General features: G+C 43.0%; 1 protein-coding gene across 1 annotated transcript; it reads right to left on the bottom strand.

Annotated features, from left to right (window-relative positions):
- Positions 1-603: 603 nt before the first annotated feature.
- On the bottom strand, positions 604-27,830 carry NDUFA9 (NADH:ubiquinone oxidoreductase subunit A9). The gene is made up of 11 exons (XM_049772060.1): positions 27,739-27,830; positions 22,761-22,931; positions 21,623-21,720; positions 19,754-19,845; positions 18,091-18,232; positions 15,705-15,807; positions 14,377-14,444; positions 11,607-11,683; positions 6,149-6,244; positions 5,203-5,269; positions 604-905 (listed from the first exon to the last, which is right to left on the bottom strand). The coding sequence occupies exons 1-11, from the start codon at positions 27,785-27,787 to the stop codon at positions 735-737; spliced, it is 1,134 nt and encodes a 377-aa protein (XP_049628017.1). The 5' UTR covers positions 27,788-27,830; the 3' UTR covers positions 604-734.

Genomic DNA, 27,830 nt, shown 5'->3' with positions numbered 1-27,830 from the left:
CCCAAGATACTATTTTATTTTCTCCATTCATCAATATTAAAACACAATCATCCCTCAATTAGATTTTCACATAAAATTTCTTTATAGGAGGGGGAAAATAGATGGTATCAAGACCAGACAGTTGTATGTTCATTTGGTGGAAATAAAAAATGATCAAACTTGAATACCAAACCCAAAGTCAACGACAACAGAATTGATACCCAATCTACAACAAGCTGTACAAGGTGGGGGGGGGGGAACAATTACACTAGCATTACGGGGGGCAAAGGAGGGAGATGTGGGGTGCCTGCTGGGAACAGGGGTGGATGGAGGACAACACTAGTGATGGGAATGCCCCCCATTTATTATCATATGTGCCTTAAATATTACTGTGAAAGATTTGTAATTCACTTTGACCACAATAAAAGTGTAAAAAAAATTTAGTCCTTTATAGGGCCAGAGGAGTGGCGCAAGTAGTAGTGCATCTGCCTTGCATGTGCTAACCTAGGACAGACCATGATTTGATCCCCAGGAGTGATTTCTAAGTGATTTCTGTGTCTGATTCAAATTCTGAATACATTGGTGTATACTCTAAGGAAAAAAAAAAACACTCAAGGCTGCTGCTGAATTTCTTTTCACATGTTTTAATGGCAGGTTGTATTCACTGATTACGAGGCTGACACTTGGACAATTGGGCCAGTCACTAGCCAGGAAACCTGGATGACACACTGAAAGCCAAGGGCAGCTTGAGGACACTAGTAGTTGACGGTCTTGGCTGGCTTCACTTCTTCTATCTCAGAAGACAGCCAGCGGTATGTGCGATGCCGCCGCAGCACCTCGATGGCCTTGAGTTCCAGGGGTGTCGGTTGGATACCCAGGTCCTCCAAGCCAGGCAGGTGAGGCAATGCCATGTCTGTGATATGAACCTATGAATAAAGAGACCCATGGAGCATTGAAAACTGGCCCAGAAACACTACTACTGTTCATGCACACATGAATGCTCTCTAGAGGGCCAAGTCCCCTAACCCAAAGAACAGGGAGATGGACTTTTCCAAAGACCAGGGATGGGGTAGTTTCTGGCTCCTAGAGCTCATTAAAAGGTCACAGAAAAGGACAGGGAAGGGAAACAAGGCAAGTCACAAAATACCAACTCAAAGGTCCCAGGCATGATCTTGAGGCAGAGAACACTGACTCTGGGTGATGGTGTTTTTTGTTTTTGTTTTTTTAATTAAATTCCTGTGAGATACAATTAAAAAGCTATTGATGGTTGAGGTTAGCTCATACAATGTTCCAACACCCAACCCTTCGCCAGTTTTGATGTCTCACCAACAAAGTCCCCAGTTACCCTCCTATCCTTCAGTCTCCTCCTTCCACCCCACCCCACCAACCCCAGAAGCCTCCCTCTATGGCAGACACTTTTCTCTTTCTTTCTTTCAAGCACTATAGTTTACAATACTGTTACTGAAGGGTATCATGAATATCCTTTCCTTTCAGTTCCCAGTTCTTGTCCAGAGTGATCATTTCCAACTCTTATTGCTATAATGGTCTTTCCTGTTTTAACTGCACATCCCCCCATCACTTCTATTGTCTCTGGGTATTATTCTCATACTATGGGTTTGGTTTCTTTTTTTATATCCTGCAGATGAATGTGATCATTCTATGTCTGTCTCTCTCCCACTCATTTCACTCAGCATAATATTTCTCCATGTCTATCCAAGTCTAAGTAAATCTCATGACTTCATTTTTCCTAATAGCTCCACAGTATTCCACTGTGTAGATGTAGGACAGTTTCTTTAGCCACTCATCTGTTCTTGGGCAGTTGGGTTGTTTCCAGATTCTGGCCATTGTGAACAGTTCTTCAATGAACATAGGAGTGCAGATGCTTTGTATGCATTACGTTTGGAGCTCCATATATTCCCAGGAATGGACATTGGAAGTTTAAAACAGGAACAGACCTTGAAGGGAGAGGTCTGTACAAGCAATCCTAAAGGGGCAGGAATAGTTCCATGGTTGAGATAGAAAAGAGTTAAGACTAAGGTAGAACCAGTCTATTCCCCCATGTTTTCCTGGGCTGACTCAGGACAATCTGCCTTGGTTTAAGAAAGAATTAGCATTTGTTCCTTCCTCTAAGCTGGGGCTTCAGCCCAATGTAACTTGGCTGACTTTTGCTCACTAGAGACCTGAATACCAACCCCAGCTTCTTTGGGTTGAGCTGAGGCCTGCGGCACTGGAATATTCCAAGCAGGCTACAGGTAAAAATTGCATAAGTAGGGGAGTGGGAGCAGCAGCACCAGTCTAAGGAGCCAATTGGTAGGATGAGGGGTTGAGGGGAATGATGCTGCACAGGAAATAAATAAAATCAGACAGGGCCCAGAGAGATAGTACAGTGCGTAGGGCACTTGCATGCAGTAGACCTAGGTTCAATTCCTGGCAGCCCATATAGTCCCCTGAGCACCAACAGGAGTGATTCCTTTTTGTCTGTTTGTTTTTGCTTTTGTGCTACACCCAGAAGGGCTCAGGAATCACTCCTGGCAGGCTCGGTCGATCACATGGAATGCTGGGAATCAAACCCAGAATGCTCAGCCCACTGTGGTATTGCTGAGTCCCGCAGGAGTGATTCCTGAGCTGGATGTGGCCCATTCCTCCCACCACCACCAGAAAAAGTAAATTAATTAAATAAGGTCAGAGAATGGCTATAGTTAATGAAAGGTTGAAAAAAATGCCAGCGCAGACTTTCAGAGACCCCCTAGATGATCCAGAAACTGGTGAAGTAGAATCAGTTTTGAGCTACAGCTCTACTGCTTTCAGTTTCTCCAAAGTGAAGTGGGGGGACCTGGCTGATTCTTGGAGGGATCCACACAAATCCATGCAGGGAGAGCAGAACCAGGCTCTGACCCCAGCCAAGACAATCTGTGATTCTTTGACGAGCATGTTATGAGGCAGTCACTAGGCCAACACCAAAGTCTGCTCGGCTCACAGGGAACAATAGCTTCTCAGATGTGCATGTGCAAGGCTCGATAGTGTAAAAGACACTGGATCTTTCGAGAATGACCAAGAGACTTCTGGTAGCTGGTTTCGACTTCCCAGACTCCACCTGCCCATCATGTCTGTCCCCTAAGGACTGTTTTAGCTTTTAGGAGCACAGTCCAAAGACAATTTAGCAGCTTCCAGTCGATAAGAGGTAAACAAACATGTCTTCAAAGGCAGAGACAGTATAGTTTTTATTTTGTCTCCTGCCTAGAAACACTTCTTCACACAACAGCAAATGATCAATGAGTAAGACTAATAATAATGGAAGCTAGCCAGATTGCAGAGAGTTGCTGCAATTTGGAGCTGAAAACACAGAAAAGAGGCAAAGGAGGCAGTGGAAGGTGACTCAAGAGACTAAGAAAAGATGGGGCCAGAAAGATAGTTCAGTGGGCAAGGCACCTGTTTGCATGCAGACAATTCCAGTTCAGCCCCAGGCATGGCATATGGTTCCCCAAGCTTTGCCTGGAGTGATTCCAGAGCAGAGCCAGGAGTAAATCTTAGCACTACCAGGAGTGGTCCAAACTCCAAATCCCACCTTCATGCCTCCCCTAAAGAGACCAAGAAAAAGTCTCACCCCTTAGACTAATTAGGAAGAGTGGAGTTAATTATTTCCTCTACCTTTTCACAGGTTAAAAAAATATTATAAATATTTTCATAATAAAAAATTAAATAAAAAGGCAGAGGTTGGGAGGGACTGGAAAGTTCTGGCATATATTTGGAGAGAAGCCCAAACAAAATATCGAACCTGGGGAGCTTGGATATAGCAGCTGTTAGCAGAATAAATAATGAGTTCAAGTCACTAACATTACATAAACTGGAAGTCTTATTTCTGCTGACACACCGCCATATTCTGAGTATTCCAGGCTCACATGTTACTAGGAGCTACATTTTTGGCAAGGGAAAATTCTAGAACATTTTCACCCTGTAGAGAGCGCCATTGGCTAGGGGTGGATGAGATCTCAGGGTAAGGAAAGAAATCAAGGGGAACTGCTAGACCTTCAGCTTGAGCCTCAGAGCTAATGGACGAAATGAGGGGACAGAGAGCAGGAAAGATGTATGTTCACAATTCAGTTCCCAATCCGGTAGCTTTCAGATGATTGTGGTATACAAGCCACTGCAATTGGAAGAGAGAGAGGGAGAAGAAACCACAGCCAGCAGGCCTGAAACAATAGTACAGTGAGACAAGCACTGGCCTTGCACATGGCCAACAGAGCATCACTCAGTGTGGCCCATTTGGCCCCCCACTCCTTCACAAAAAATACCAAAAGCCACAAGTTGATGGACAGCAGCTAGAATTAATGTGGAAGTTGATTAAGAGGTTGGAGTCATTGAGAGAAAGAGCTCCAGGAGAAAACCAGGAAAGAGACACAAAAGTCAGACCTTGTGGGAGGAGGCCACAGGAGGCTGGTGAATAAGGTGATGGCAGTCTGGGCCTTCAGAAGGAGAAGGGGCTCCCCTGACAGGCGAGGATAGCACAGGCTACTAGGTTGGAAAGGATGGAGGACAGAGGTGAGGGAAGGGCAGAAGGAGAACAAAGACATTCTTGAAAATAAGGGTGGTGTTGGGAGAGAAACAGGAAGAAAAGACTGACAGGACACGGGCTACCACATGGATGGTGTACATCAATGGTGGTTCAGTTTTTTGGAGTCACAAGTGATGGTGCTCAGGGGTTTCTCCTGGCTCTGCACTTAGGAATTACACCCCCCCCAGGGTGACATATGGGACCATATGGAAGCTAAGCAAGTGGCTTCTCTGCTGGACTGTCTCTCTAGTCACTTTCTGTGGCTCACATTTGGATGTGGCTGAAAGAACTGAACTCAAATGTCATCCGAAGGTCACAGACAGTGAAATGCTGGTGCTAGTAATGGTAGAACTGGCAAACATCAGGCACTGACACTGCACCTCAGCGATGAGACACAGGGAGAAAGAGGACTGGGTAGGAGCGGGAAGCGACAGGAGGAAAGAGGGGGGGGACTTTACTCAAGCTGGTTTGGATGCATTGGGAAGAATCCCAGAGAGAGGGAAGAGCTGGTGTCAAGAGGGCCAAGGAGGACCTGCAGCCTGCGGCAGGCTGAGGTCTAGAGTCACAAGCACCCAAAGCATCAGATTGGGACTCCAAATAGGCCTGCATTTGGGGACACTCAACCTGCTCAGGGGCTGCCCAGGCAGGCAGGCAACACATATCAGACTTACCCTCTCAATTTTATCCCTTGTTGTCCAGGGCTCAAATGGGCTCATCTCAAAGAGTCGGCCCACCAACCTGCCAGGAGGAATCAACATGGTGCATGGTAAGTGTCTTTCTGGCTACATGTTCAAGTGAGCCTACTGAGCTCCTTCCCCAAGGGAGAGAGGCTGATTTTCATAGGGGACAGCCCAGCCCCTCTGCAGGGAGAGTTTTCTTTCCAGCAGGGAAAAGCCAACTGTGCCTTTATATGCAGCAGAGACACTGGGCAAGTAAGACCTTCCCCGAAGTCAATTTGGAGACCTTCTACAGTCATCTTCAGCTGGAGAGTCTGGTTTTAATGTATTGGAAGTGGTGAGGAACCACATCCAGCAGTATTCAGGGAGCACGGGACTGGTTCAGTGTTCAAGAGTAACCCCTGATGGTGGTTGGAAACCCTTTGCAGTGCTGGGGATCAAATCTGGATTGACCATATTCAAGGCAGGAGCCTTTATCCCTGTGCTTCCTCTTCATCCCAAGACTGGGGCCTGAAAAACTAGATTTAACTTTGCAAGAGGGGTTGTGTTCCTTCTCCAGGCTAACCAACATTTGTCACTCTTTATTTTGGGGCGGGGGGCACACCTGGCGTGCTCAGAGTTTACTCCTGGCTCTTCGCTCAGAAATCACTCCTAGCAGGCTCGGGGGACCATATGGAATGCCGGGAGTTAAACCCAGGTCCATTCTGGGTCATCTGCATGCAAGGTAAATGCCCTACCACAATGTGCTATTGCTCCAGCCCCAACATTTGCCATTCTTAAACATCTCAGGTTATGGCCTTCTATGGCCTCAAGTTTCAAGAAGATTTCCCAGCTAGAGAAAGAGAAACAAACATGCTTTAAGAGACCCCAGGAAGCTATTACCAAGTAATCCACCATGTGACTTCTGACTGGAAGGCAGGAGTTGGAGAACTCTACTTACTGATAGGCGAAATGTGGCAGAGGGTATGGGAGGAAGGGTCTGTGAGCCATGGCGTAGATGTATTGCACCAGGTCAAACAGACGGTACCGATTGGGCCTGCAGAATACAGAATTCATATTACTCAAAATATTTCTTCTGCATACACTGTCGCTTTGAACTGAACAACATAATCTTCCTGTTCCCTCAAAGAAAACAGCTATGCAGTGCAATCAATATAGATTATTCCAAATGCCCAAAATCATATAATCCCAATAAAAATTTTGATAAACTTAATACATAGCTTCCTCATCCCTGGATAGATAAGCTTTTCATTTTTCTATTTGCTTTTTTGCTTTTTGTTTTGTTTGTTTGCCTTTGGGGGGGCAGTTCTAAGGGAGAGGCAGAAGCCACACAAGGTACAGGGGTTAATCCTGGCTCTGCAATTAGGAATTTACACTGAGAGGTGCTCAAGGAACCATATAGGATAGCAAGGATCGATTCTGGGTTGGCTGCATGCAAAGCAAATGCCCTACCCACTTTACTATCATTAAATATTCTAGTGGGGGCCAAGGGTGAAGGCACTGGCCATTCATTCCACTGAGCTTGGTTTGAATCCCTAGCCACACACATATGCCCCCCCAAAAGCACTGTTAGCCATCATTCCTAAGCACAGAGCCAGGAAGAGTCCCTAAACACTACTGAGTGTGACTCCAGAGCTAAAAATCAAAAATAAATATTCTGGTACATGTTTAATGGTTATACATATTGCATTGCATGTAGAATAACTATCTTACTAATTCCCAGTGTGAAATACGTCAACTATGATTTTTTTTTTTTGCCACACCCAGCAATGCTCAGGAGTTATCCTGGCTCTGTGTTCAGAAATTACCACTGCCTGGTAGGCTCGGGTTACCACATAGGATGCCGGGATTAAATTCGGGTTGGTTGGGTGCAAAGCAAATGTCCTACCTGCTGTGCTATTGCTCTGAGTAATTTTTTTTTAATAAAACTATGTTTCAATGTACCAATATTCTTGTGGTAGTAAATGTTTGTGCACATCTCTAATTACAGAATTGTGATATACTTAGAGTTAGACTAATTCAAGGAATAGTTTGAATATTTAAGGCTTTTATGGAATACTTTCAAACTGCCCTTCAAAAAGGTTAAATAAGGGGCCGGAGCAGTAGCACAGTGGTAGGGCGTTTGTTTGCCTTGCAGGCAGACTACCCGAGAGGAACGCAGGTTTGATCCCGGGCATCCCATATGGTGCCCCGAGCCTGCCAGGAGCAATTTCTGAGTGCAGAGTCAGGAGTAACCCCTGAGCACTGCCAGTGTGACCCATAAACAAAACAAAACAACAAAAAAAGGGGCCAGAGCGATAGAGCAGTGGTAGGGCATTTGTCTTGCACGTGCTAACCTAGGATGGGCCATGGTTAGATCCCCAGCATCCCATATAGTCCCTCAAGCCAGGAGCGATTTCTGAGCACATAGCCAGGAGTAACCCCTGAGTGTCACCGGGTGTGGCCCCAAAACCAAAAACAAGCAAAAGAACAACAACAAAACAGAAAAAAAAATGAAATGAATTTGCATAAAAATGTCAGTAGCCCCACCTCAAACACAATTTTATCATACAAATAAGCAAAATTTTGTTAGTATTGCATAAAGGTTCCTTCATATCTCAATTACATAACATTATATTACACATTACATTAATATTTGTTTTCATTTTATTTTTGTTTGTTTTGTTTTGGAGCCACACCCTGTGACGCTCAGGGGTTACTTCTGGCTATGTGCTCAGAAATTGCTCCTGGCTTGGGGGACCATATGGGATGCTGGGGATTGAACTGCAGACCATCCTAGGTCAGTCACATGCAAGACAAATGCCCTATCCACTGCACCACTGCTCCGGCCCCTGTTTTCTTTGTATTATATATTTTCCATTTATACTTCTTTCCTTTCTCTTGGTCCCTGTCTATTAGAATGATTTCCAGGCTAGAAATGCATTTGCCTTGGATGCAGCTGACCCTACCCCAACCCCTGGCTCTACTCTGTCCCCTGAGCTCTACCAGGAGTTACTCCTGAGCAGAGAGCAGAGAGCCACAGTGCTCCAATACCCTTCCTGTCTCTTCTTCCCTTTCTTCTATTAGGTAAAAAAATTAATCCCATGAATTCTTTAAATGACAAAGTTGGAAATATATGTTACAGTTTCTGTTTTATTTTATTTTTGGTTTTTGGGCCATACCCGGCAATGCTCCAGGGGTTACTCCTGGTTCTGTGCCCAGAAATGGCGCCTGGCAAGCTCAGGGGATGCCGGGGATCGAACCTGGGTCCATTTTGGGTCATCCACATACAAGACAAATGCCTTACCACTGTGCTATCACTCTGGCCCCAATATCTGTTTTATTTTTTATAGTCTAAGTCTTTTGTGGCAAAAAGTTATGCATCAAGTGGCTGTACTTGATGGATTTGTTTTATATTTTAAAAATCCCTCTACAGTCCTAGTGAGAGAAATTTCTATATATCTTGCCTACTGCTCTGAAGTTGCCTTTTAACCACAAAGCAAGCTTCTTCTGCATAGAATTATGTACTGATAGAAGGTTAAGTAGCGTATCATTTATTGAATATCTATTCCCACATTCTGAAATGTCCCCTTGTCACCCATTTCAACGCTTTTGAAACTATTTCTGGACGTTCTGCTCTTTTCCAGTGATCTGAATAGTTTTATACCAGAAAAAAACAGTGTTTCATAATTATGATCACTTATAATATATTTTAATACCTCTTCCCCATTTCTCTAATTCCTACTGCCTCAGAAAGCCTCCATGAGCACTGAGAACTAAATGAAGATGATTCACTAAGAGCGTCATCTTTCTAACATTCGCAAGCAAAATAAAAGAGAAAGAAAATGCCAACTAGGAAAAATAAATGGCAGCCCGGGTCCTCACACAGCCTTCTCCCAATTCTGGGAGGATTCAGAAGGTTCACAGTAGGATGTGTTAACTGCTATGTGCCAAGAAACTGTGTCATCTCTCTGATGAGTAACAATATTGCTATCAAGGGCAAACTGCTTTTCAGTTATTCAGAAGCACCTCCAAGCCTTAAGATATAAAGCCCTGGGGCCGGAGAGATAGCATGGAGGTAAGGCGTTTGTTTGCCTTTCATGCAGAAGGCCATTGGTTCGAATCCTGGCATCCCATATGGTCCCCCGAGCCTGCCAGGAGCAATTTCTGAGCATGGAGCCAGGAGTGGCGCCTGAGCGCTGCCGGGTGTGGACACCCCACCCCCACCCCAAATGGTACCCTGTAGCCTCCGACTTTCCTGGCTTATGCATCACAGCTTGGCATTAGAGCAATCATTTTGCAGACATCTTCAGCAAAACATTTTCTCAAGTCCATTCCCCAAGGTACAGCAAAGCCTTTCCAGAGTAATCCACAATGCTGCCTTCTGTGTCCTGACCCCGCAACAATGGAGGAATAGAGAAAACGCAACTAGGCTAGACAGGCTTCTACTTAATACGTTTTTTTCCAAGTTCAAATGCAAGCAATTTCCCACCAGCTCACAATACTACAGAAATGTGTCAGGGGCACCTGCCTCACTGGAACCTCCAGAAATTCTTGCATAAAGGGAATATCGCCTTTCGCCCCAACCCTAGGGCTTGCCCCTTGGGGGAAATGCCATCATTTTCCAAATCTAGGACTGAGTTTTGTGGGGCACTGTCCACATGTATGCACTGGTTATTTATTTCATTTTATTTTTGTTTTGTCTTGGGTTTTGGGGCCACACCCGGTGACGCTCAGGGGTTACTCAGAAATTGCTCCTGGCTTGGGGGACCGTATAGGACGCCATAGGAATCAAATCATGGTCCATCCTAGGTTAGTGCGTGCAAGGCAAATGCCCTACCGCTTGCGCCACTGCTGCTCTACAATGGATATTTATATTCCATTTATCTTCACATCCATCTGCAACTGTCTCTCACTTTCTGACTTATCGTCACTTGGCATAATCATGCCAAGTTCCATCTGCCTGGTGAGAAAGGCACTTTAGATTCTGATCGCGCACTTCCAGCGGATGACTCCCTTCCACTCAGCAGCCCCCCCTTCTTTACCCTACAACTCTGAGGCTCTTCTCTCATTCCCTCAGGAATCTGTTTCCCATCTCCTCCTCCTTCAAACGTGCTGATCTCCAAACTCAATCAAGTTGCCCTAGCGGCTGCTGTATCTCTGCAGCCCTAGAAGGTTTACTTTTCTATTTTTTTTTTTAATCCCTCTACAGTCGCTGGTGACTTTTAAGCTTGGCAGACTAAATTTTATTATGCTTTTCAAGTTTCAGTAACTCAGTAGAAAGTCTTCAAACTACCAGCGACAGCATAATTTAAGAATTTCATTGTGAGTCACAGAGCTTCATTGTACCCTTGTTCCCTTTTAAATCCCCCCAGTTATATTCACTTTTTTTTTTCTTCAATTGAATCACCATAACATAAGAAAAGTGCTATTGGGACAGAGAAGGGACCATTAGAACAATGACAGTTGGAAATGATCACTCTGGATAAGAACTGAGTCTTGAAAGGAGGTACAGTATTATACATGATTTTAGGGTGATTTTCAGCAATTTTAGAGCATCTAACCAAAGATCAGTCTTCTGGAGCCCTAGTAATTGTAAAACTAAGTCCGCCAGTCATCAAATTAGGGAATTGTGGTACTCTATCAAAACTAATGAAATTCTGAAGTGGGTAGTTGCTTGACTCACTCACAGCAGACCCGGGTTCAAAGGCTGTACCCAATAAAGTCCCTCTAAGGCCACAAGAAGTGATCCCTGAGTGTACAGCAGGAGTGAATCCTGAGCACTGCTTGGGATGGTCCCATAGCAAGCAAATTAAAAAAAAACCTGGGGCTGGAGCGGTAGTGCAGTGGTAAGGCATTTGCCTTGCACGTGTCTGACCTAGGATGGACAGCAGTTCGATCCCATGGGGTCCCATATGGTCCCCTAGGCCAGGATCAATTTCTGAGCATATAACCAGGAATAAGCCATTCATTGTCATTGGTCATTGGTGTGGCTGAAAATACAAAAAAAAAAAAAAAAAACCCTAATCTAATTTTGCAATTCTATCCACTCCTACAAGGTTTCCTTTGTGATTTAGAAAGGATCTGGCCGCTTTTCTTATAGGTTAAAAGATCTCACTGGTGTGGCACTATATGGTCCTTGGGGGATATCTTGGACTGAGTATTGATCATGGTCTTAGGCTTATTTTAAGCACTTTCTCATAATTCTTCAAGTTCTGAGTTAGAGGTATTAGGAGATTTGGGAAACAGACTTTTAGAAAGCTCTTTGGGGCTATAGGGGCAAATGTGTAAGATAATACCGAAGAAGAATAAATGAGTACAGTAAAGGATTAGACATGACTGTCATTATAAATAGCACAATTTCTTTTCATCTTAACAATTGTATGGTACAATTTTACAGTCGGACTCTGGATACATACCCCACAAAGGCGTAGGTTTTCCCGCAGGCATCTGGATCTTTAATGGCATTAATAATTCCTTTGGAAACATCTACAACCTGTAAGATATTATAATACATGTTTAAGTTAGAAAGAGAAGAGATGAGTGAAAAAAAATGAGAGAAAAGGGTAGGAAAAAAAAGGAAACAAACCACATCAATCACAGCAAAAATTACAAAATAAGAAATAATGGCACTAAGTTAGAGTGACAATAAAGCACGCAGGGTGCTTTCCTTGTATGTGGCCAATCTGGGTTCAATCCTCAGCACCCCATGTGGTTCCCCAAGCTCCACCAGCCATGATCCTTGATGCAGAACCAAAGGGAAGCCCTGAGCATGGCTGGGTATGAGCCCAAATACTAAAATATAAATAATATGGGCCAGAGCGATTGCACAGCAGTAAGGCATTTGCCTTGCACAGAGCCTATCTAGGATGGACCTTGGTTCAATCCCTGGCATCCCATATGGTCCCAGGAGCGATTTCTGAGCACATAGCCAGGAATAACCCCTAAGCATCACAGTCTGTGGCCCAAAAAGCAAAATAAATAAACAAATAAATAAAATATAAATAATAAGGCCAGAGCGATAGCACAGTGGTAGGGCATTTGTCTTGCATGCAGAAGACCCAGGATAGACTTGGGTTCGATCTCTGACATCCCATATGGTCCCTGAGCCTGCTCACAACAATTTCTGAGTACAGAGCCAGGAGTAACCCCTGAGCATCACCAGGTGTGACCCATAAAACCCCCATAACAATAATAATAATAATAATAATAATAATAATAATAATAATAATATTGACACTATACACTTTCAGAACCCACGAGCCAAGAGATGAAAAATCATTTGCACACTGGAAACTCATGTTAGTGTGTTTTCGAATGAGAAGGTGTTTTTCCTTTACAAGCTGTGCTGATCTTTCAAATCTGCCTTTGTCCACCCTCTCCCCACTTTTCCCTTCCCCTTCATCTCTTCACTCTCATCCCTCCCAGCTCTTCACTTTGCCTTAGACCCTTGGTCCACAATCTCAGGATATTGCTCCTATAGTCCATCACTTGGGATTTCAAAGCAATCCTTTCATATGGCGTCACAGAACCCAGAGCTTTCAAATGGTGGTGGGGAGGATTTGGGTGAGCTAGAGGTGGGGCGGAATTTGGTAAAGGATTGGATTAGTTTCAATTGTCACAAATGGTAGTGGGGAGGAACGCTACTGCCACTTGGTGGCAAGCCAGGGCTAGTGTTCAATATTCTACAACAGCCTCCAATTAACCAAGAATTAATTCCATAGAGACATAGAGGAGAAACTCCAGTTGAATTGAATATGGGTTGTTTCTCCACCCCTGGGGGCCTCTGTACTGTACCGTTCCCACCTTCCTTCATCTAGGAAGTGTCACCTCCGATGTCATATCTACTGGGTGGCCTTCCCTGCTTCTCTTTCTGAAGATGTGATGCTGAAAAATCCTTTACTGGAACACTGTATTTTTTGTTTTTTTGTTTTTTGTTTTTTACCATTTGTGTTAAACTTGCAACCAACTGAGACCAACTGGAGAGGAGCACTGTGTATTTTGGGGCTGATAGCGGTATCCACAGAAACACGTACTAGTGATTATTAGCGCATTAAGCATTCAACAAATTCTTCTTATAAAGCAGGGGTCTCAAACTCAATTTACCTGCGGCCCGCAGGAGGCAAAGTTGGGGTGATCCTTGAGTGCAAAGTCAGTAGTAAGCCTTGAACATTGGGGGGTGTGACCCAAACAACTAAAACAAAACAGAACAAAAAAAGATTCCTCTAGGGCAGGGCCACAAACTGTTGTACCGAGGGCCTCGAGTTTGAGACCCCTGGTATAAAGGGACAAATGAAGACATAGAGAAGAAGCTTCAGGAAGTAAATGGAGGCAACCATAGAATTAGCAAATAACGAATTTCGAAGCCCAGGCTTTGAAACTGTGATACATCTAGACAAAGGAATACTGTGCAGTCATCAGGAAAAAACGAGGTCATTAAATTTTCCTAAACATGGATGGATATGGAAACTATTATGCTGAGTGAAATACGTTAGAGGGAGAGAGAAAGACACAGAATAGTCTAACTCATCTGTGGGATTTAAGAAAAATAAAAGACGGGGCCAGAAAAATAGCATGGAGGTAAGGTGTTTGCCTTGCATGCAGAAGGTCAGTGGTTCGAATCCCGACATCCCATATGGTCCTCTGAGCCTGCCAGGAGTGATTTCTGAGCATAGAGCCAGGAGCAACCCCTGAGTGCTGCTGGGTGTGACCCAAAAACCACAAAAGGAAAAAAAAGAAAAAGAAAAGGCATTATTGTAATAATATCTGGAGATAATAGAGATGAGGACTGGAAGGACCGGCCCACGATATGAAGCTTACCACAAAGACTGGTGAGTGCAGTGAGAGAAATAACTATACTAACAACTATCATGACAATGGTAGTGAATGAGAGAAACAGAATGCGGGTCTCAAAGACAGGCAGGAATGGAGATGGACAGGCGGAGGGAAATGGAGGCATTGGTGATGGGAAGGTTGCACTGGTGAATTGGGGTATTTGTTTTTATAACTGAAACCCAATTACAAACATGTTTGTAATCACGGTGCTTAAGTCAAAATACTATAAAAAATAAAATAACAACAATGAAAAATAAAAAGTCCTGGCTTTGAAGTTAACAGTTTTTGAAGGAATGAGACTACAGATCATCTGAATGTGAATCCAGATGAAGACCCTTCATCTAGGACACTTACATATACTGGTTGCTTCACTGTCCTCATGCCCAAGGAAACCATGGGTACACCACCAAACCAGCGGATATCTGGCAGAAGAAAGAAAACTATGTTAAGATGGTCAAAGATGATACTCTGAGACCTTCCATTTCCAGGGCTCTAAATGAACACAATCATTTTGCATAATAGAAAAAAAAAAAGAAATGATAGGGCATTTGCTTTGCATGTGCTAACCTAGAACAGACCACGGTTCGATCCCCTGGCATCCCATATGCCTTGCACATGGCTGACCCAGGACAGAGCCAGGAGTAACCCCTGAGCACCATTAGGTGTAGCAAAAAAGGGGTGGGGGGGTCCAGAGAGGTAGCATGGACAGGAGTGATTGCTGAGTGCAGATCCAGGAGTAACCCCTAAGCACTGCAAAATGTGCCCTCCCAAAAACAAAACAAAAAATATTTCATTTAAAAAATGAAGCCTCGTGTAGTCTATGGACTTCAGTTAAAAATGTTTTGGGGCCAGCGCAATAATAGCACAGCACGTATAGCTTGCCTTACACAGGGCCAACCTGGGTTCAATCCTAGGCATCCCATTTGATTCCCTGAACATGCCTAAAGTAATTTCTGAACACAGAGCCAGAAATAATTCAAGCACTGCTAGGGATGGCTCTAAAACCAAAAACCAACCAAAAAATGTCTCAAGCCAGAGCAATAGCACAATGGTAGGGCATTTGCCTTGCACTTGACCAACCCAGGTTTGATCCCTGGCATCCCATATGGTTCCAGGAGCCCTGTTAGAGTAAATCATGAGTGCTGAGCCAGAAGTAACCTGTGAGTAACATTGGGTATGGCTCCAACACATCATCATCATCAAATCTCAATACTGTCTCCTTAATTGTAACTACAATACCACACTAATGCAAGATGTTAGTGACTGAGCAAACTACTGTAGGGAGAGAACAAGAGGTTAATGAATAAATGAAAAATTGTTTTCTTCTTAATTAAAATGTACATGTTTCAAATATATTGATAAGAAACTGCGGAAAACATAAGATCCCTGTTCATACCTTAAACTAAGAAACACATCTCTCAGGAAAAAAGAAAAAAGAGGGGGAATGTGGGAGCCAGAAAGATAGTACAGGGGTTAAGGTTAAGTTAAGATACTTAACTTGCACACAGATGACTGGGTTTGATCCTCAGTACAACATATGATACCCTAAACCATGCCAGGAGCACAAAATCAGGAGTAAGCTCCATGTATGGCAAGGTGTGACCCCAAAAACAAAAATAAGAGGGGAGTGAAGAAAAAAAAATTGAGTCTTAAAAAAATAATGAAAGAATGATATGACATACTTGCAAAATAATTGAGAAATCTATCCTCTCTTCCAAACAAGTCTGATGGCTTTATGATAGTGACTTCCGGAAATGCTTTTTTCACTTCTTCCTCTCCCACGGCCTAAACAAACAAACAAATTTTTGAAAGAGGCAAGTAACGTTCACTTTCTTTTCATAATCAAACACATTAACATAACATTGATTTCAAAGGCCATTATTTTCCTTCAGCCCCAAAAGTCAGTTATACATGGTGAGACACAACTATAACCATTAGCATTACTGTAGCCATGTTACTAAAATAGAAATAAATTTAAGTATTTACTTGCAATATAAATAAATCAGTTGCACACAATTTTTTTAAATAAAAATGCCCTGCCTCTTCTAGCTCTACTTAAAGTTTCTTCCCATATTTATTTTAGGCAATCTGACACAAGGTACAGAAGAAAATTTATAGTAGAATTTTTCAGGTCTCGGTTTTTTCCTTCTAGTCAGGGTTCTGTGGTCCATGTCCAGTGTTCAAGATCTGCAGATAAGGGAAAAGAGTGTGGAAAGGCTACAGCTATGACAGTGACAGCAGGGCAACAGCTCCAGTGTTGGGGACGGGAATCATTCATGTCCCCAAGCTCCAGCCTGGAGCAGTATCACCTCCAAGGCCAGGTCTCTTGCTCAGTGAAGATTAGCAGCACCCAGTGCAGTCTTAACTTCCAGTTCAACTTCCTGTCTACCTACATGATCCTGGGGAAAAGGATACTTCACTAGATCCAACTGGACTTGTCCTCTGCTTTTGGAGCTTCTCAACTCTGCTAATCTTAACTGTCAGACCATACACCAGTTTACCCAAAGGGCCTTGTTCTGAGACACTCAGTGGAAATGTCTTATTTTTCAACTCAATCCCCTAGATGTCCAGTGTGCCATTTCTTCATTTGTCTGATTTTGAGGTTTCTCACCCTCCAACCTCTCAGGAACTCCACTCCACCAGTTCAATCACTCTTACCAACCGTACATGTAAACCAGAGGTCCCCAAACTACGGCTCGAAGGACACATACATGCTACCCACTGAGGACATTTAACTGCCCGCCAGGTGTTTTTGCCACTGCTGCCTGCTCTGCTTAGCCATCGACTCAACCAGGCCCACAGTACACATGTGAGGGATGTGGAATGTGCTTTGCACTCTCCGGCTCCCCTCCCTCTCTCATTCTTGGGCGGGGTCCTCAAACTACAGTCCACCAAAATCAGGCCCATAGTTCCCATTGAAATACTGTTAAGTTTATTGATTTCACTTTCCTTATTCTTCATTTTAAAGACTATATTTGTTCTCATTTTGTTTTATTTTTTTACTTCAAAATAAGATATGTGCAGTGTGCATAGGAATATGTTCATATTTTTTAAACTACAGTCCAGTCTTTCAACAGTCTGTGGGACAGTGAAATGACACCCCTGTTTAAAAAGTTTGAGGACCCCTGATGTAAATTATCCCTTCCTTGGTCCTTAACTCCACACACCAGGCAAAATGAACATTCTCACACTGGTCATTCAGGACTCTTAACAAACAAAGACCCCCGTGCTAAATTTTAATGGCACAACTGGCTACTTTGCCACACCTGGTGGGCCTGGAGTTACTTCACTCAACAGCTGGAAGTCTAACATGTACCAAGACCAGGTCGGGTTTACTCACTACACTATTGCCAGCACCAATACAGTAAGTCACACACAGCACATCCTTAGTCAAGAACATGTTCAATAAAAGAAACCAGTGGGTCTGAAAGCGGAAGCTGTTGCCAAGGGACTTGGTGCTCCTTTTAGTCTAACCAAATGGCAGAGCAAAGGCCAAAAACAGTCTCAGGTGCTGCCATAAGTGAGTGCTGGATTAAGAGGTCATTTCAGGTGATGGATAAACTCGTGAGCAGAGTACAATCTGGATGACAACGGGATTTGTGGGATAAAGAAAGTTGAGTCCGAAGTAAATGGCCACATCACCTGGTGCATATTTAGCTTGTTGTCCTTAGTCTTCATGTAACACCTGGAAATGTGGCAGAAGACCATGACTAGGCCCAGGGTTTGAAGAAGAAAGACCTTTAAATGTAGGTGGGCAACTAAGGTGTGACTCTTTGGGGGCAAGAATCTTAATTTTTATGATGTTTGCTACGTAATTCTATTATGCCCCAAGAAAAATGCACGCGCGCACACACACCTAATTCTGATTATAAGCAATTAGAAGCTATGTAATTCTATTATTCCCCCAAGAAAATGCACACACACACATCCCTAATTCTGATTAAAAGCAATTAAAAGCCCCTTTAATCCAGACATTTCAGTGTAAAACTCTTCTCACTGAACCCATGTTTCAAAGGGGCCATCAAAATCCAGTCGCATGCGCTATTCCCTAAGTTGCCCGGTTGTTACCTTATTTCTCAGATACTTAGAAGAACTTTTAATATCAGCATTTAGGTGTGAAACATGAATCAGTTTTTTAACTCCAGCTTCTTTGCACACTTGAGCAATTGTTTGGGGAATCCTCACATAAACATCCTCAAAACTAAAGTTTCTGGGAGAGGGAAAAAAAGAAAAAAGGAATTAGTTCAGAATACTTGACTTGGAATGTTCAAGTTATCTCTAATAAGCTGGTTTGAATATCCTACCTAGAATTCCTACAATATTACACCTAGAACGTGAAATGTGTAAGCAGCATGATTTTAACCCAAAGTCAAAATTTGGATCACCACATATACTTGAGTATAAGCCGACCCCCCCCTAATTTTACCCTAAAAACTGGGAAAACTTAGTAACTTGAGTATTGAGATCAAAAATGCAGCAGCCACTGGTGAATTTCAAAAATAAAAATGTATACCCAAAACAATTACAATAATTGAGGAATCAATAGATTAAATGGTTTTCAATATTTATCGCTAAAGAAAAACTGAGGGCCCGGAGAGATAGCACAGTGGCGTTTGCCTTGCAAGCAGCCAATCCAGGACCAAAGGTGGTTGGTTCGAATCCCGGTGTCCCATATGGTCCCCCGTGCCTGCCAGGAGCTGTTTCTGAGCAGACAGCCAGGAGTAACCCCTGAGCACCGCCGGGTGTGACCCAAAAACCAAAAAAAAAAAAGAAGAAAAACTGAAAACTAGCAACAACGACTTTAAAACTTTAAATAAAGTGCAGAAAACTGTAGCTTAATAGGTAATCAAGCTAAATCACAAAGCTTAAAATCTTTCAAAAGTGCATTTCTCCTCCTCCTCATCTGGATGTCCAAACAGAGCTTCAGCTGTATCTGATGTGAGGGTATCAGCATAGACACTGTCATCATTACTGAGTTCCCAGATATCATCATCACTGCTGTCAGTCTCATACAAAGTGCAGAATATGGTTCCCCCAAGCCAGGGGCAATTTCTGAGCGCTTAGCCAGGAGTAACCCCTGAGCATCAAATGAGTGTGGCCCGAAAAACAAAACAAAACAAAAAGAAGCTAAAGGTTTGTTTTATAAGTGGGAAGCCCAGACTCTATGCCCAGCATCACTTGGTCCCCCAAAAAGCACCACAAATGACTGAAACATCAACTTGAACACTGCTGGGGTATGGCCCAATTACAAAAGCAAAAATACCTTAATGAAACAACATCAGTTAATAAACAATGCACACCAAAGGCAAGACACCCGTTCTATCATGTGCCAATTACAATTAGCCAAGTTGAAGACAAATCTACAACATCATCTACCCAAGGATGGTTGGGGTCCAGGGGAAGAAACAGTGTACAAAGTGTACAGTTTGCTGAGTGATAGAAGTGCCCCCAAGACCATTCCAGCTGGACAGATTCAAACCCATGTACAAGCCTGGCACTCCATCAAGCTGAACTCACAATCTGCATTGAGTTTTTTTTTTTTTTTTTACACCACACATAATGCCGGCTAAATTCCCAGAAGCGGGTGTAGGAAGTCACTTTTACATCCATGATTCTTCAGTGCCTATGGACAGACTGATAATGTCACAACTACGTGGCATTCCCATATGCCTGTCATTGCCGACTGAGCCTGAAGACAGTTGGTGCAAAAAAGAAATGAATCAAGACTCACCTGGTTTCCCATTCTCGCCCAACAAGATTGATGACCACGTTGCTCTGTTCCACGGCTCTTTGGATAGAATCTTTCTCTCTCCCATTCCATTCCTGGGATGAAAACAAAAGAGGGGGTACCCAGGCACTTCATACTGGTGCAGTGTGTCGCCTCACCCACCCTGGCTAGTGTGAAAATGAGCCATCTAATGTAGCCAGAAGACTGAGGCACTTTGTTTGCACTTGGAAGCCCCGGATTCGAACCCCAGCACCAAATGGTCCCTGGAGAACCACTAGACATGGCGCTAGCATTGTGCCAAGAGTAACAGCTCTAAAGACAAAAAAACAAATAAAGAGGGGCTGGAGAGATAGCATGGAGGTAAGGCATTTGCCTTGCATGCAGGAGGACTGTGGTTCGAATCCCAGCATCCCAGCCTGCCAGGGCGATTTCTGAGCATAGAGCCAGGAGTAGCCCCTGAGTGCTGCCGGATGTGATCCAAAAACCAAAAACAAACAAAAAACAAATAAGCAAACAAACAAGAAAAAACAATCACTGAAGAGATGAAATAACTCCCCAAAAGATTGGGAATTTCAAGACACTGTTTTGGGAGATAATAAGCAATTGGAATCAGCTGAAGTTGAATATTAAGAATATAGGTATGAGTGAGTGTGTGGGCTGGCAGGTCAAGCAATTATGGGGGGAAGGAAAAATAGCAGATGACAGAAAGTAGGTGTGTGTGTGTTTGAGAGAGAGAGGAGAGAGAGGGAGAGAGGGAGGAGAGAGGAGAGAAAGGAGAGAGAGAGAGAGAGGAGAGAGAGAGAGAGAGAAAGAGAGAGAGAGATAGAGAGAGAGAGAGAGAGAGAGAGAGAGAGAGAGAGAGAGAGAGAGAGAGAGAGAACAGTAAAGAGTACTGGAGTCAGACAGAAACCCAGATTCAGGTTCGCCACTCACTGACTGCATAGATGATCGATCATGTCACAATTCATGTGAAACAAGGAAAGACAACTGACATCAAGGGACTGTTACAAGCAAAAAGCTAAATGAACATCAAACCTGGAGTGACATAACCTATGAAAGAAACGAACAGTTCTACACATCAAAAGCTTGGCAGGAAGTGTGTGTGTGGGGGGGGGGGGGGACTTTTCCACAAAGGAGAATTAGTGTAGGAGAAGATCTGACATCTTCCTTCCTACCAGGTCTTTGAGATCTGCTGTGTATTTTTTTTTTACACTTACTCTACCTCTCCGCAGAGACAAGGAGCCAAGCTACATCTTTTTTTGTTTTTTTTCAGCCATACCCGTTTGATGCTCAGGGGTTACTCCTGGCTAAACTCTCAGAAATTGCCCCTGGCTTGGGGGGACCATATGGGACGCCGGGGGATTGAACCTCGGTCCTTCCTTGGCTAACGCTTGCAAGGCAGACACCTTACCTCTAGCGCCACCTCATGAGCCCAGCCAAGCTACAACTTAAGAACTCAAAAGTCACTACTAAACATCCAGTGCAGCAAAGACCAACAGCAAGGGCTAGAAAATCATGATCCACTGGGGAATTTCACCTAAAACCCAACTTTATAACTCAAGCTTTATTGGAAATTAGCATGGATCTGCTTGTTTGTTGGTGACTGTGTCAGCTGTGAAGGCAGAATCAAGTAAACAGGAATAGTCTGTGAGCTGCACCACAAAGCTTAAAATTGTTATTAGCTGATTCTTTCCAGAAAAGGCCAGTCAACAATCTGACCAGTGTTTCTGGAGTAGAAGTGAGTAGAAGATGGCCTTATCCATGCTGGAATCAAACTACTACTTGAGTATAATGCCTCCCTCCCACCCCCACCCCCACCCCCCAACAGTGACTATGTCACTTTCCACTTGCTGACTCTTAACAGGCTCTTACCAAAAAGATAATCTGACCAAGGTCACCCATGGGCCGAAGATGCATGACATCATACGGATCACACCGATAGGGTACAATCACTTGGGATCCCATACGTCCTAAAAACAAAAGTGAATGAGGACAAATGCAATGAGAGCAGAAACTTGGAAAATATTTAAATAAAACTATCAAAAGAGTTAAAATTATTGTCAAATTAAAAATTAAAATCAAAATATTTAAAGCAACTATTTAACAAGAGGTGTGTTTTGCCAGACTTCTACATGCGGCACAGAGGAAGCAGGGTTGTGCTCCTCATACTGATCAAATGGATACAAGTGGGAGATGGGTGTATTTAATAACACCCTTAAAATAAAAAGAAATCGGGGCCAGAGAGATAGCATGGAGGTAAGGCATTTGCCTTGCATGCACAATGATGGTGGTTCAAATCCTGGCATCCCATATGGTCCCCCCAGCCTGCCAGGAGCGATTTCTGAGTGTAGAGCTGGGAGTAACTCCTAAGCCCTGCCAGGTGTGACCCCCCCACAAAAGGAAGGAAGGAAGGAAGGATGGAAGGAAGGATGGAAGGAAGGGAGGGAGGGAGGGAGGGAAGGAAGGAAGGAAGGAAGGAAGGAAGGAAGGAAGGAAGGAAGGAAGGAAGGAAGGAAGGAAGGAAGGAAGGAAGGAAGGAAGGAAGGAAGGAAGGAAGGAAGGGAGGGAGGGAGGAAGGAAGGGAGGAAGGGAGGGGAAAAAGAAAGAAAGAAAGAAAGAAAGGAAGGAAGGAAGGAAGGAAGGAAGGAAGGAAGGAAGGAAGGAAGGAAGGAAGGAAGGAAGGAAGGAAGGAAGGAAGGAAGGAAGGAAGAAAGGAAAGAAGGAAGGAAGGGAGGGAGGGAAGGAGGGAGGGAAGGAAGGAAGGAAGGAAGGAAGGAAGGAAGGAAGGAAGGAAGGAAGGAAGGAAGGAAGGAAGGAAAGAAAGAAAGAAAGAAAGAAAGAAAGAAAGAAAGAAAGAAAGAAAGAAAGAAAGAAAGAAAGAAAGAAAGAAAGAAAGAAAGAAAGAAAGAAAGAAAGAAAGAAAGAAAGAAAGAAAAGAGAGAGATAGAACTCATGGCTCTCCACTAAACCGGCCCTCTTAGAGCACTGAAGCAGTGAAAACTTGACTTACCAAGATGGTTAACAACATATCGGCCCAGGAATCCAGTTGCTCCAAACACAGTGGCCACAACCCCACTGACTGATGACCGGCCACCCTTCCCATGAGGCATCACTGCATGATGAAGTTGGCGTCGAGGGGGGCTGTGCAGCACCCAGCTAGAGAGCGCAGCAACAGTAGAACCTTGAACAAAAGCCCAGAGTAGGAAAAAATGGTTAATGTTAAGACACAATGAATGCAGACAACTTTTTCTAGAAACTTCTAGCACAATTCTGCTGTCAATACTCCACTGACAGGGGGGTCCACAGCAATAGTAAAACAAATTATTTCAATAAAGAATGCACAGAACATAAAGAAATACAGAAAACAAGAATGACAACTCTGTACCCCACAGAATATACTTTCCCAAGGAAGTAAAATTATGTGAGAAAGAGTATAAATTTCTCTGCAAAAAGGCACTGAGAGATGGCAAAAGAGGAAAATCATGGGAAAGGGGTGATTTCAGAGGAAGTGCTTTTGATGAGTTAGAGAAAGAAGATACTTCCATATAAAACAATTACTAGAGACAGCAATACAAAGTGGGAATAAATAAGTCCAGTACAGGAAACAAGCAAAGATTTCTGAAACAGATTCTGAATCAGACAATAAACCACAATATGGATTAGAAGAGGAGGATTACTAGTAGGAGACATTTTTTTCTGAAAGAGGTGCACACCTGGGGACGGAGAGATAGCACAGCAAGTGAGGTGTTTGTCTTGCACACAGCCAACCATGGTTCCATCCCCGACATCCCATGTGGTCCCTGGAACATCGCCCTGAGCACCAAGCCAGGAGTAACTCCTGAGCATTGCCAGGTGTGGCAATTAAACAAAAAACACACACAAATAGGCACTCTCCTGACTTCATATTAAACTACAAAGAAATTATCATTATTATTATTATTGATATTACTAAAAGAGAAGAAATACTTGTAAACTACTTTCTGACTTTCAGAAAGGTTAATAGCAAGTGGTGTGTCAATTTCTTTCTGAAAGATTCAGGTTTGAGTACTAGAAGAAACTTCGAAGTTCTGCTTAAGTGCAATTTCTCCTGATATGCTAACATAGTGACTATGTGGCATTGGCTTGAACATTTTACCTGCAAGGCAGGAAAAAAAATCACTAATTGATCAAAGCCCCATCTAAACTGAGACTTTCTGATAGATGGTTCAACCACAAGGAAGATCAAGTGTCTGCTTCCCAGTAATTCTTTATCCCTATATTCCTCTGTAGTGATGAAGAACAAATTCAAATTCCTCTTTACATTTAAGTGTACTAATTATGTCCCTGCTAAGATATTTCTTCTGAAATTGAAACAACCCAATCCTGTCAGCTACTTCTCATAGGACAGAAATATAAAAACTCCTGTGGTACACTCCAACTCCAACTTTCAATTAAGTCCCTTAAAATTCATTAGAATGGTGTTAGCTAACCTTCATATAACACCTGAAAATAACACAAAGGTTTAAAAGTCCTAAAATCAAACTTAAGTTCTAATCAACGAACTAGAATTTAGTCATGTAAATTTGGGGGAAAACAGGAAGAAACAAATAAGGTCTAATTTTTTTTTTTTTTTTTTGTATTTTGGGTCACACTCGGCGGTGCTCAGGGGTTACTCCTGGCTGTCTGCTCAGAAATAGCTCCTGGCAGGCACGGGGGACCATATGGGACACCGGGATTCGAACCAACCACCTTTGGTCCTGGGTCGGCTGCTTGCAAGGCAAACACCGCTGTGCTATCTCTCCGGGCCCTAATTTTTTTATTTTTAATATTAAGGAGGAACGGAAGGCAGGAAAAAGAAAAGGATAGAGGAAGGTCAGCAGGTGGATGGATCTGTATTTGTGTTATGGGAATGCTAAATAGCACTCTGCCACATATGTGATGAACCACATTAAGACAGATATGCTTATTCTGACAGATAAGAGTGTAGCAGAGAAAAAAAAAAAGAGTGTAGCAGACTATGGCACTGAAGACCAAGTACTCTGTGTCATTCAAACAAGTATAAAAAAAATCACCTAATAGTATTAGCTCTCTGAATGTATCCTTGTCAATCAGCAAGACGCTGACAGCTGGTATTGGGACAAGATATGTAATAACAGTGCCATAAACACACAAGGTGCTTAATAACAACAGTATGGGAGTCAGAGCTGGCAGTTAGGGCTGCTGGTAGGGTGCTTGCCTTGCATGCAGTTGATCCAGGTTCAATTCTTCAGCATCCCATATGGTCACTCAAGTACTGCCAGAAGTAATTTCTGGGAACAGAGCTGGGAGTAATCCCTGGTATGTACCCAAATCCCCCCAAAATAAGTAACTACAGCATGACCCTTCTTTGCTCTAGCCTCTCCACTTTCTCCTATTTACAATAAACACAATCAGGAAAGTGATTTTTTTTTTTAATCCACTGTTCTTCTGTTCAAAAACATACATTGGTTTCCTACTACATACTTGCTTGCAAAGGGTAGGAACATTTTGGTGATCATCAAGAACCAACCCTTTGTAGTATCAATATGTGAAACATTATAGAAAAAAATATATATATATATTTTGCTTTTAGGGTCACACCCTGTGACACTCAGGGTTTACTCCTGGCTACGCACTCAGAAATCACTCCTGCCTCGGGCACCATATGGGACGCCGGGGGTTCAAACCAAGGTCTGTCCTAGATCGGCTGCATGCAAGGCAAACACCCTACCACTGTGCTATCACTTGAGACCCTATAAAATACATATATTTAGGGGAGGTCACACCCAGCAGTGCTCAGGGGATACTCCTGGCTCTACGCTCAGAAATTGCTCCTGGCAGGCTCAGGGGTCCATATGGGATGCCGGGATCCAAACCACCGTCCTTCTGCAAAAACGCCCGACCTCCATGCTATCTCTCCGGCCCATAAAATATACTTTTAACTTACAAGTTTTGTTTCTTTCGGAGAAGCACACTGACAATGCTTGGGAGTTACTTCTAGCTCTGTGCTCAGGGGCCACTCTCTGAGATGCTCAGGGGAACATGTGTTGCCTAAATTCATTGCAAGCATGTACTCAGCCTTTTGAATTATTTCTCTAGATTCTAAGGCAAATGTTGTAAGGCACTCAGGAGGGTTTCTACATATAGTCTGAAGAACCTAAGTGTTAGCAATTATTAGTATAATAATAGAACTAATATTACAATCATACTTAGTTACAATAAAATTAGCTTTTATAATAATATAGCTAATATTACGATGGAAAAACTTTATATTTTATTTATAATAAAATGCATTTATTAAAAATCCATTTTGTAGAAAACCATCCTAAACTCAGCTTGGCTTTCAGAGGCCTGTCATAATGAAATTTTTTTTTATAATTACAGATATAGAGATATTCGTTAGTGCCTCCATACTACTTCATGCCACCTCTTTTAGTTCCTTATTCTTTGCCAGTACCAGGAAAATGCCCCTATACCCACACTCTCCAGTCCATAACAGCCCTCAAAAGATCAGTTAAAGAGATACAGTGCTCCACTGACCCTATGATACTTAAAAAGGCTCTCTGCGTTTCACTACATACTACTCTCTTTCCATCTTCCTGTGTTATATGTGATTATATTACACTGTAGAACTTGCCTGTGAAGAGTTTAAGCAAAAATATTCTTTATTTGGGGCTGAAGTTTTTGGGATGGTCCCTAAACTTAAAAAAAAAAAAAAAAAGTTACCAGGCACAACGAGATAGCATAGGTAAGAGCACAAGTTATGGTGCCCACTTAAAAATAAAATTACAAAAGAAGTCTAAACAATGTATAAAAATATCTAAAATTGAGAATTAGTAACTAATAGGTATCCACTAGCATTTACCATTCACACTCAATTAGTAGTCTAATGAGAATCAGCAAATGTCTCAAAAAGTAATGATGTATATAAAAGCATCCACTAGAAAAGATGTGAACCAACTTTCCTAGTATAAGCACATGCTCTATTGGGCAAGAACAGAGGAAATAAGGATTCTTTACTCTAGCTCTGCTTCATGCTAGTCAAATATAGGTGATAAGCTTTTTAAAAAAATACGGTGCAGGAACTTCAATCTCAACCATTCTGATTCAGTGGCTTCCCAGTTCTTTCTCTCCTCTCCTTTATAAAGTTCTAAATATATATTATGTTACTGAAACACACTATGGTAAACAATTTTTGCAAATGAACAGATGTGTCTATGAAGGGATCCAGGCTGAACATGATGATTGTCTAACTGTATTTCCAATGCCCTTGCTTTTTCAGCTTCTAAGTGGAAAGGCAAATAAATGGAGGCATTCAATCTAAGGCTCATGACAGCAGATTCCATCAGAAACGGGAAAATGAACTATACTTCAATAAATCCCAAGAGAGTCTATATCCTTCCTTCCCAACACACCGACGTGTTTTTCTCTCCTACCAAATCTCCCTCCCTTCCCCAGGGCCCAGCGCCTGGACCTCTTCACTCCAGAGAGCTGCACAAACCGCCTAGGGTTTGAAAGGTGCACTTATACACATATTATTTCCCAAACTTTTGGACGCTGTGTTATGATCAATTTCCTGTGGACGATCAGAAGAATCTGAAACTGAGATTTGACTTAAGGGTTAGGACAAAAAAAGGTCAGAAAGTCAATCTGGGAATCTTTTCTTTTATTGCACTTTGCAGGTTCCCTCCTCCTGCCCCAAGCACCCCTGGTTTCTCAGAACGTCAAACCCGAAGAATTTCACTAGAATTGAGATTCTAGATCTTTTTGTTTTATTATTTTCTTCCCTCCCCAAGGCCCAGGACCCCCACCCCACTTTCCAAGTGCACCATTTGTACGTAAACCAGGAGCTGGAAGGAAACGAGAGAAACTTCGGATCTAGAAAGACTAACGAGTATCTAGAGAATACTTCGGGAGATTAGAGCCTGGCGTCACCCCTAAAACCTCAGATCCTTGCGATCGGGGTGAGTGCAGTTGCCAGGGACACTTACGTGACATTGACAGGCTACAGACAACCCCGGGGTGCATGGTGGCCGCCATCTTGTCCCACAATCCCCCGCGGCCGGACGCCCGACGACGGCTA

Source organism: Suncus etruscus, chromosome 4 (assembly GCF_024139225.1).
Source record: "Suncus etruscus isolate mSunEtr1 chromosome 4, mSunEtr1.pri.cur, whole genome shotgun sequence".
Lineage (NCBI taxonomy): Eukaryota > Metazoa > Chordata > Mammalia > Eulipotyphla > Soricidae > Suncus > Suncus etruscus.
Note: the sequence above shows the minus strand (reverse complement) of the source record. Positions and strands in the feature narration are given on the sequence as shown.

Bases quoted from the DNA above. Each gene is read 5' to 3' on its own strand.
- NDUFA9 (XM_049772060.1), bottom strand. From the start codon at position 27,787: ATGGCGGCCACCATGCACCCCGGGGTTGTCTGTAGCCTGTCAATGTCA. The intron at 14,445-15,704 runs GTATGTCATATC...TTCTTCTGCCAG, and splicing joins ATTTCTCAATTATTTTGCAA to ATATCCGCTGGTTTGGTGGT. The intron at 5,270-6,148 runs GTAAGTAGAGTT...TCCTCCTGGCAG, and splicing joins CTGCCACATTTCGCCTATCA to GTTGGTGGGCCGACTCTTTG.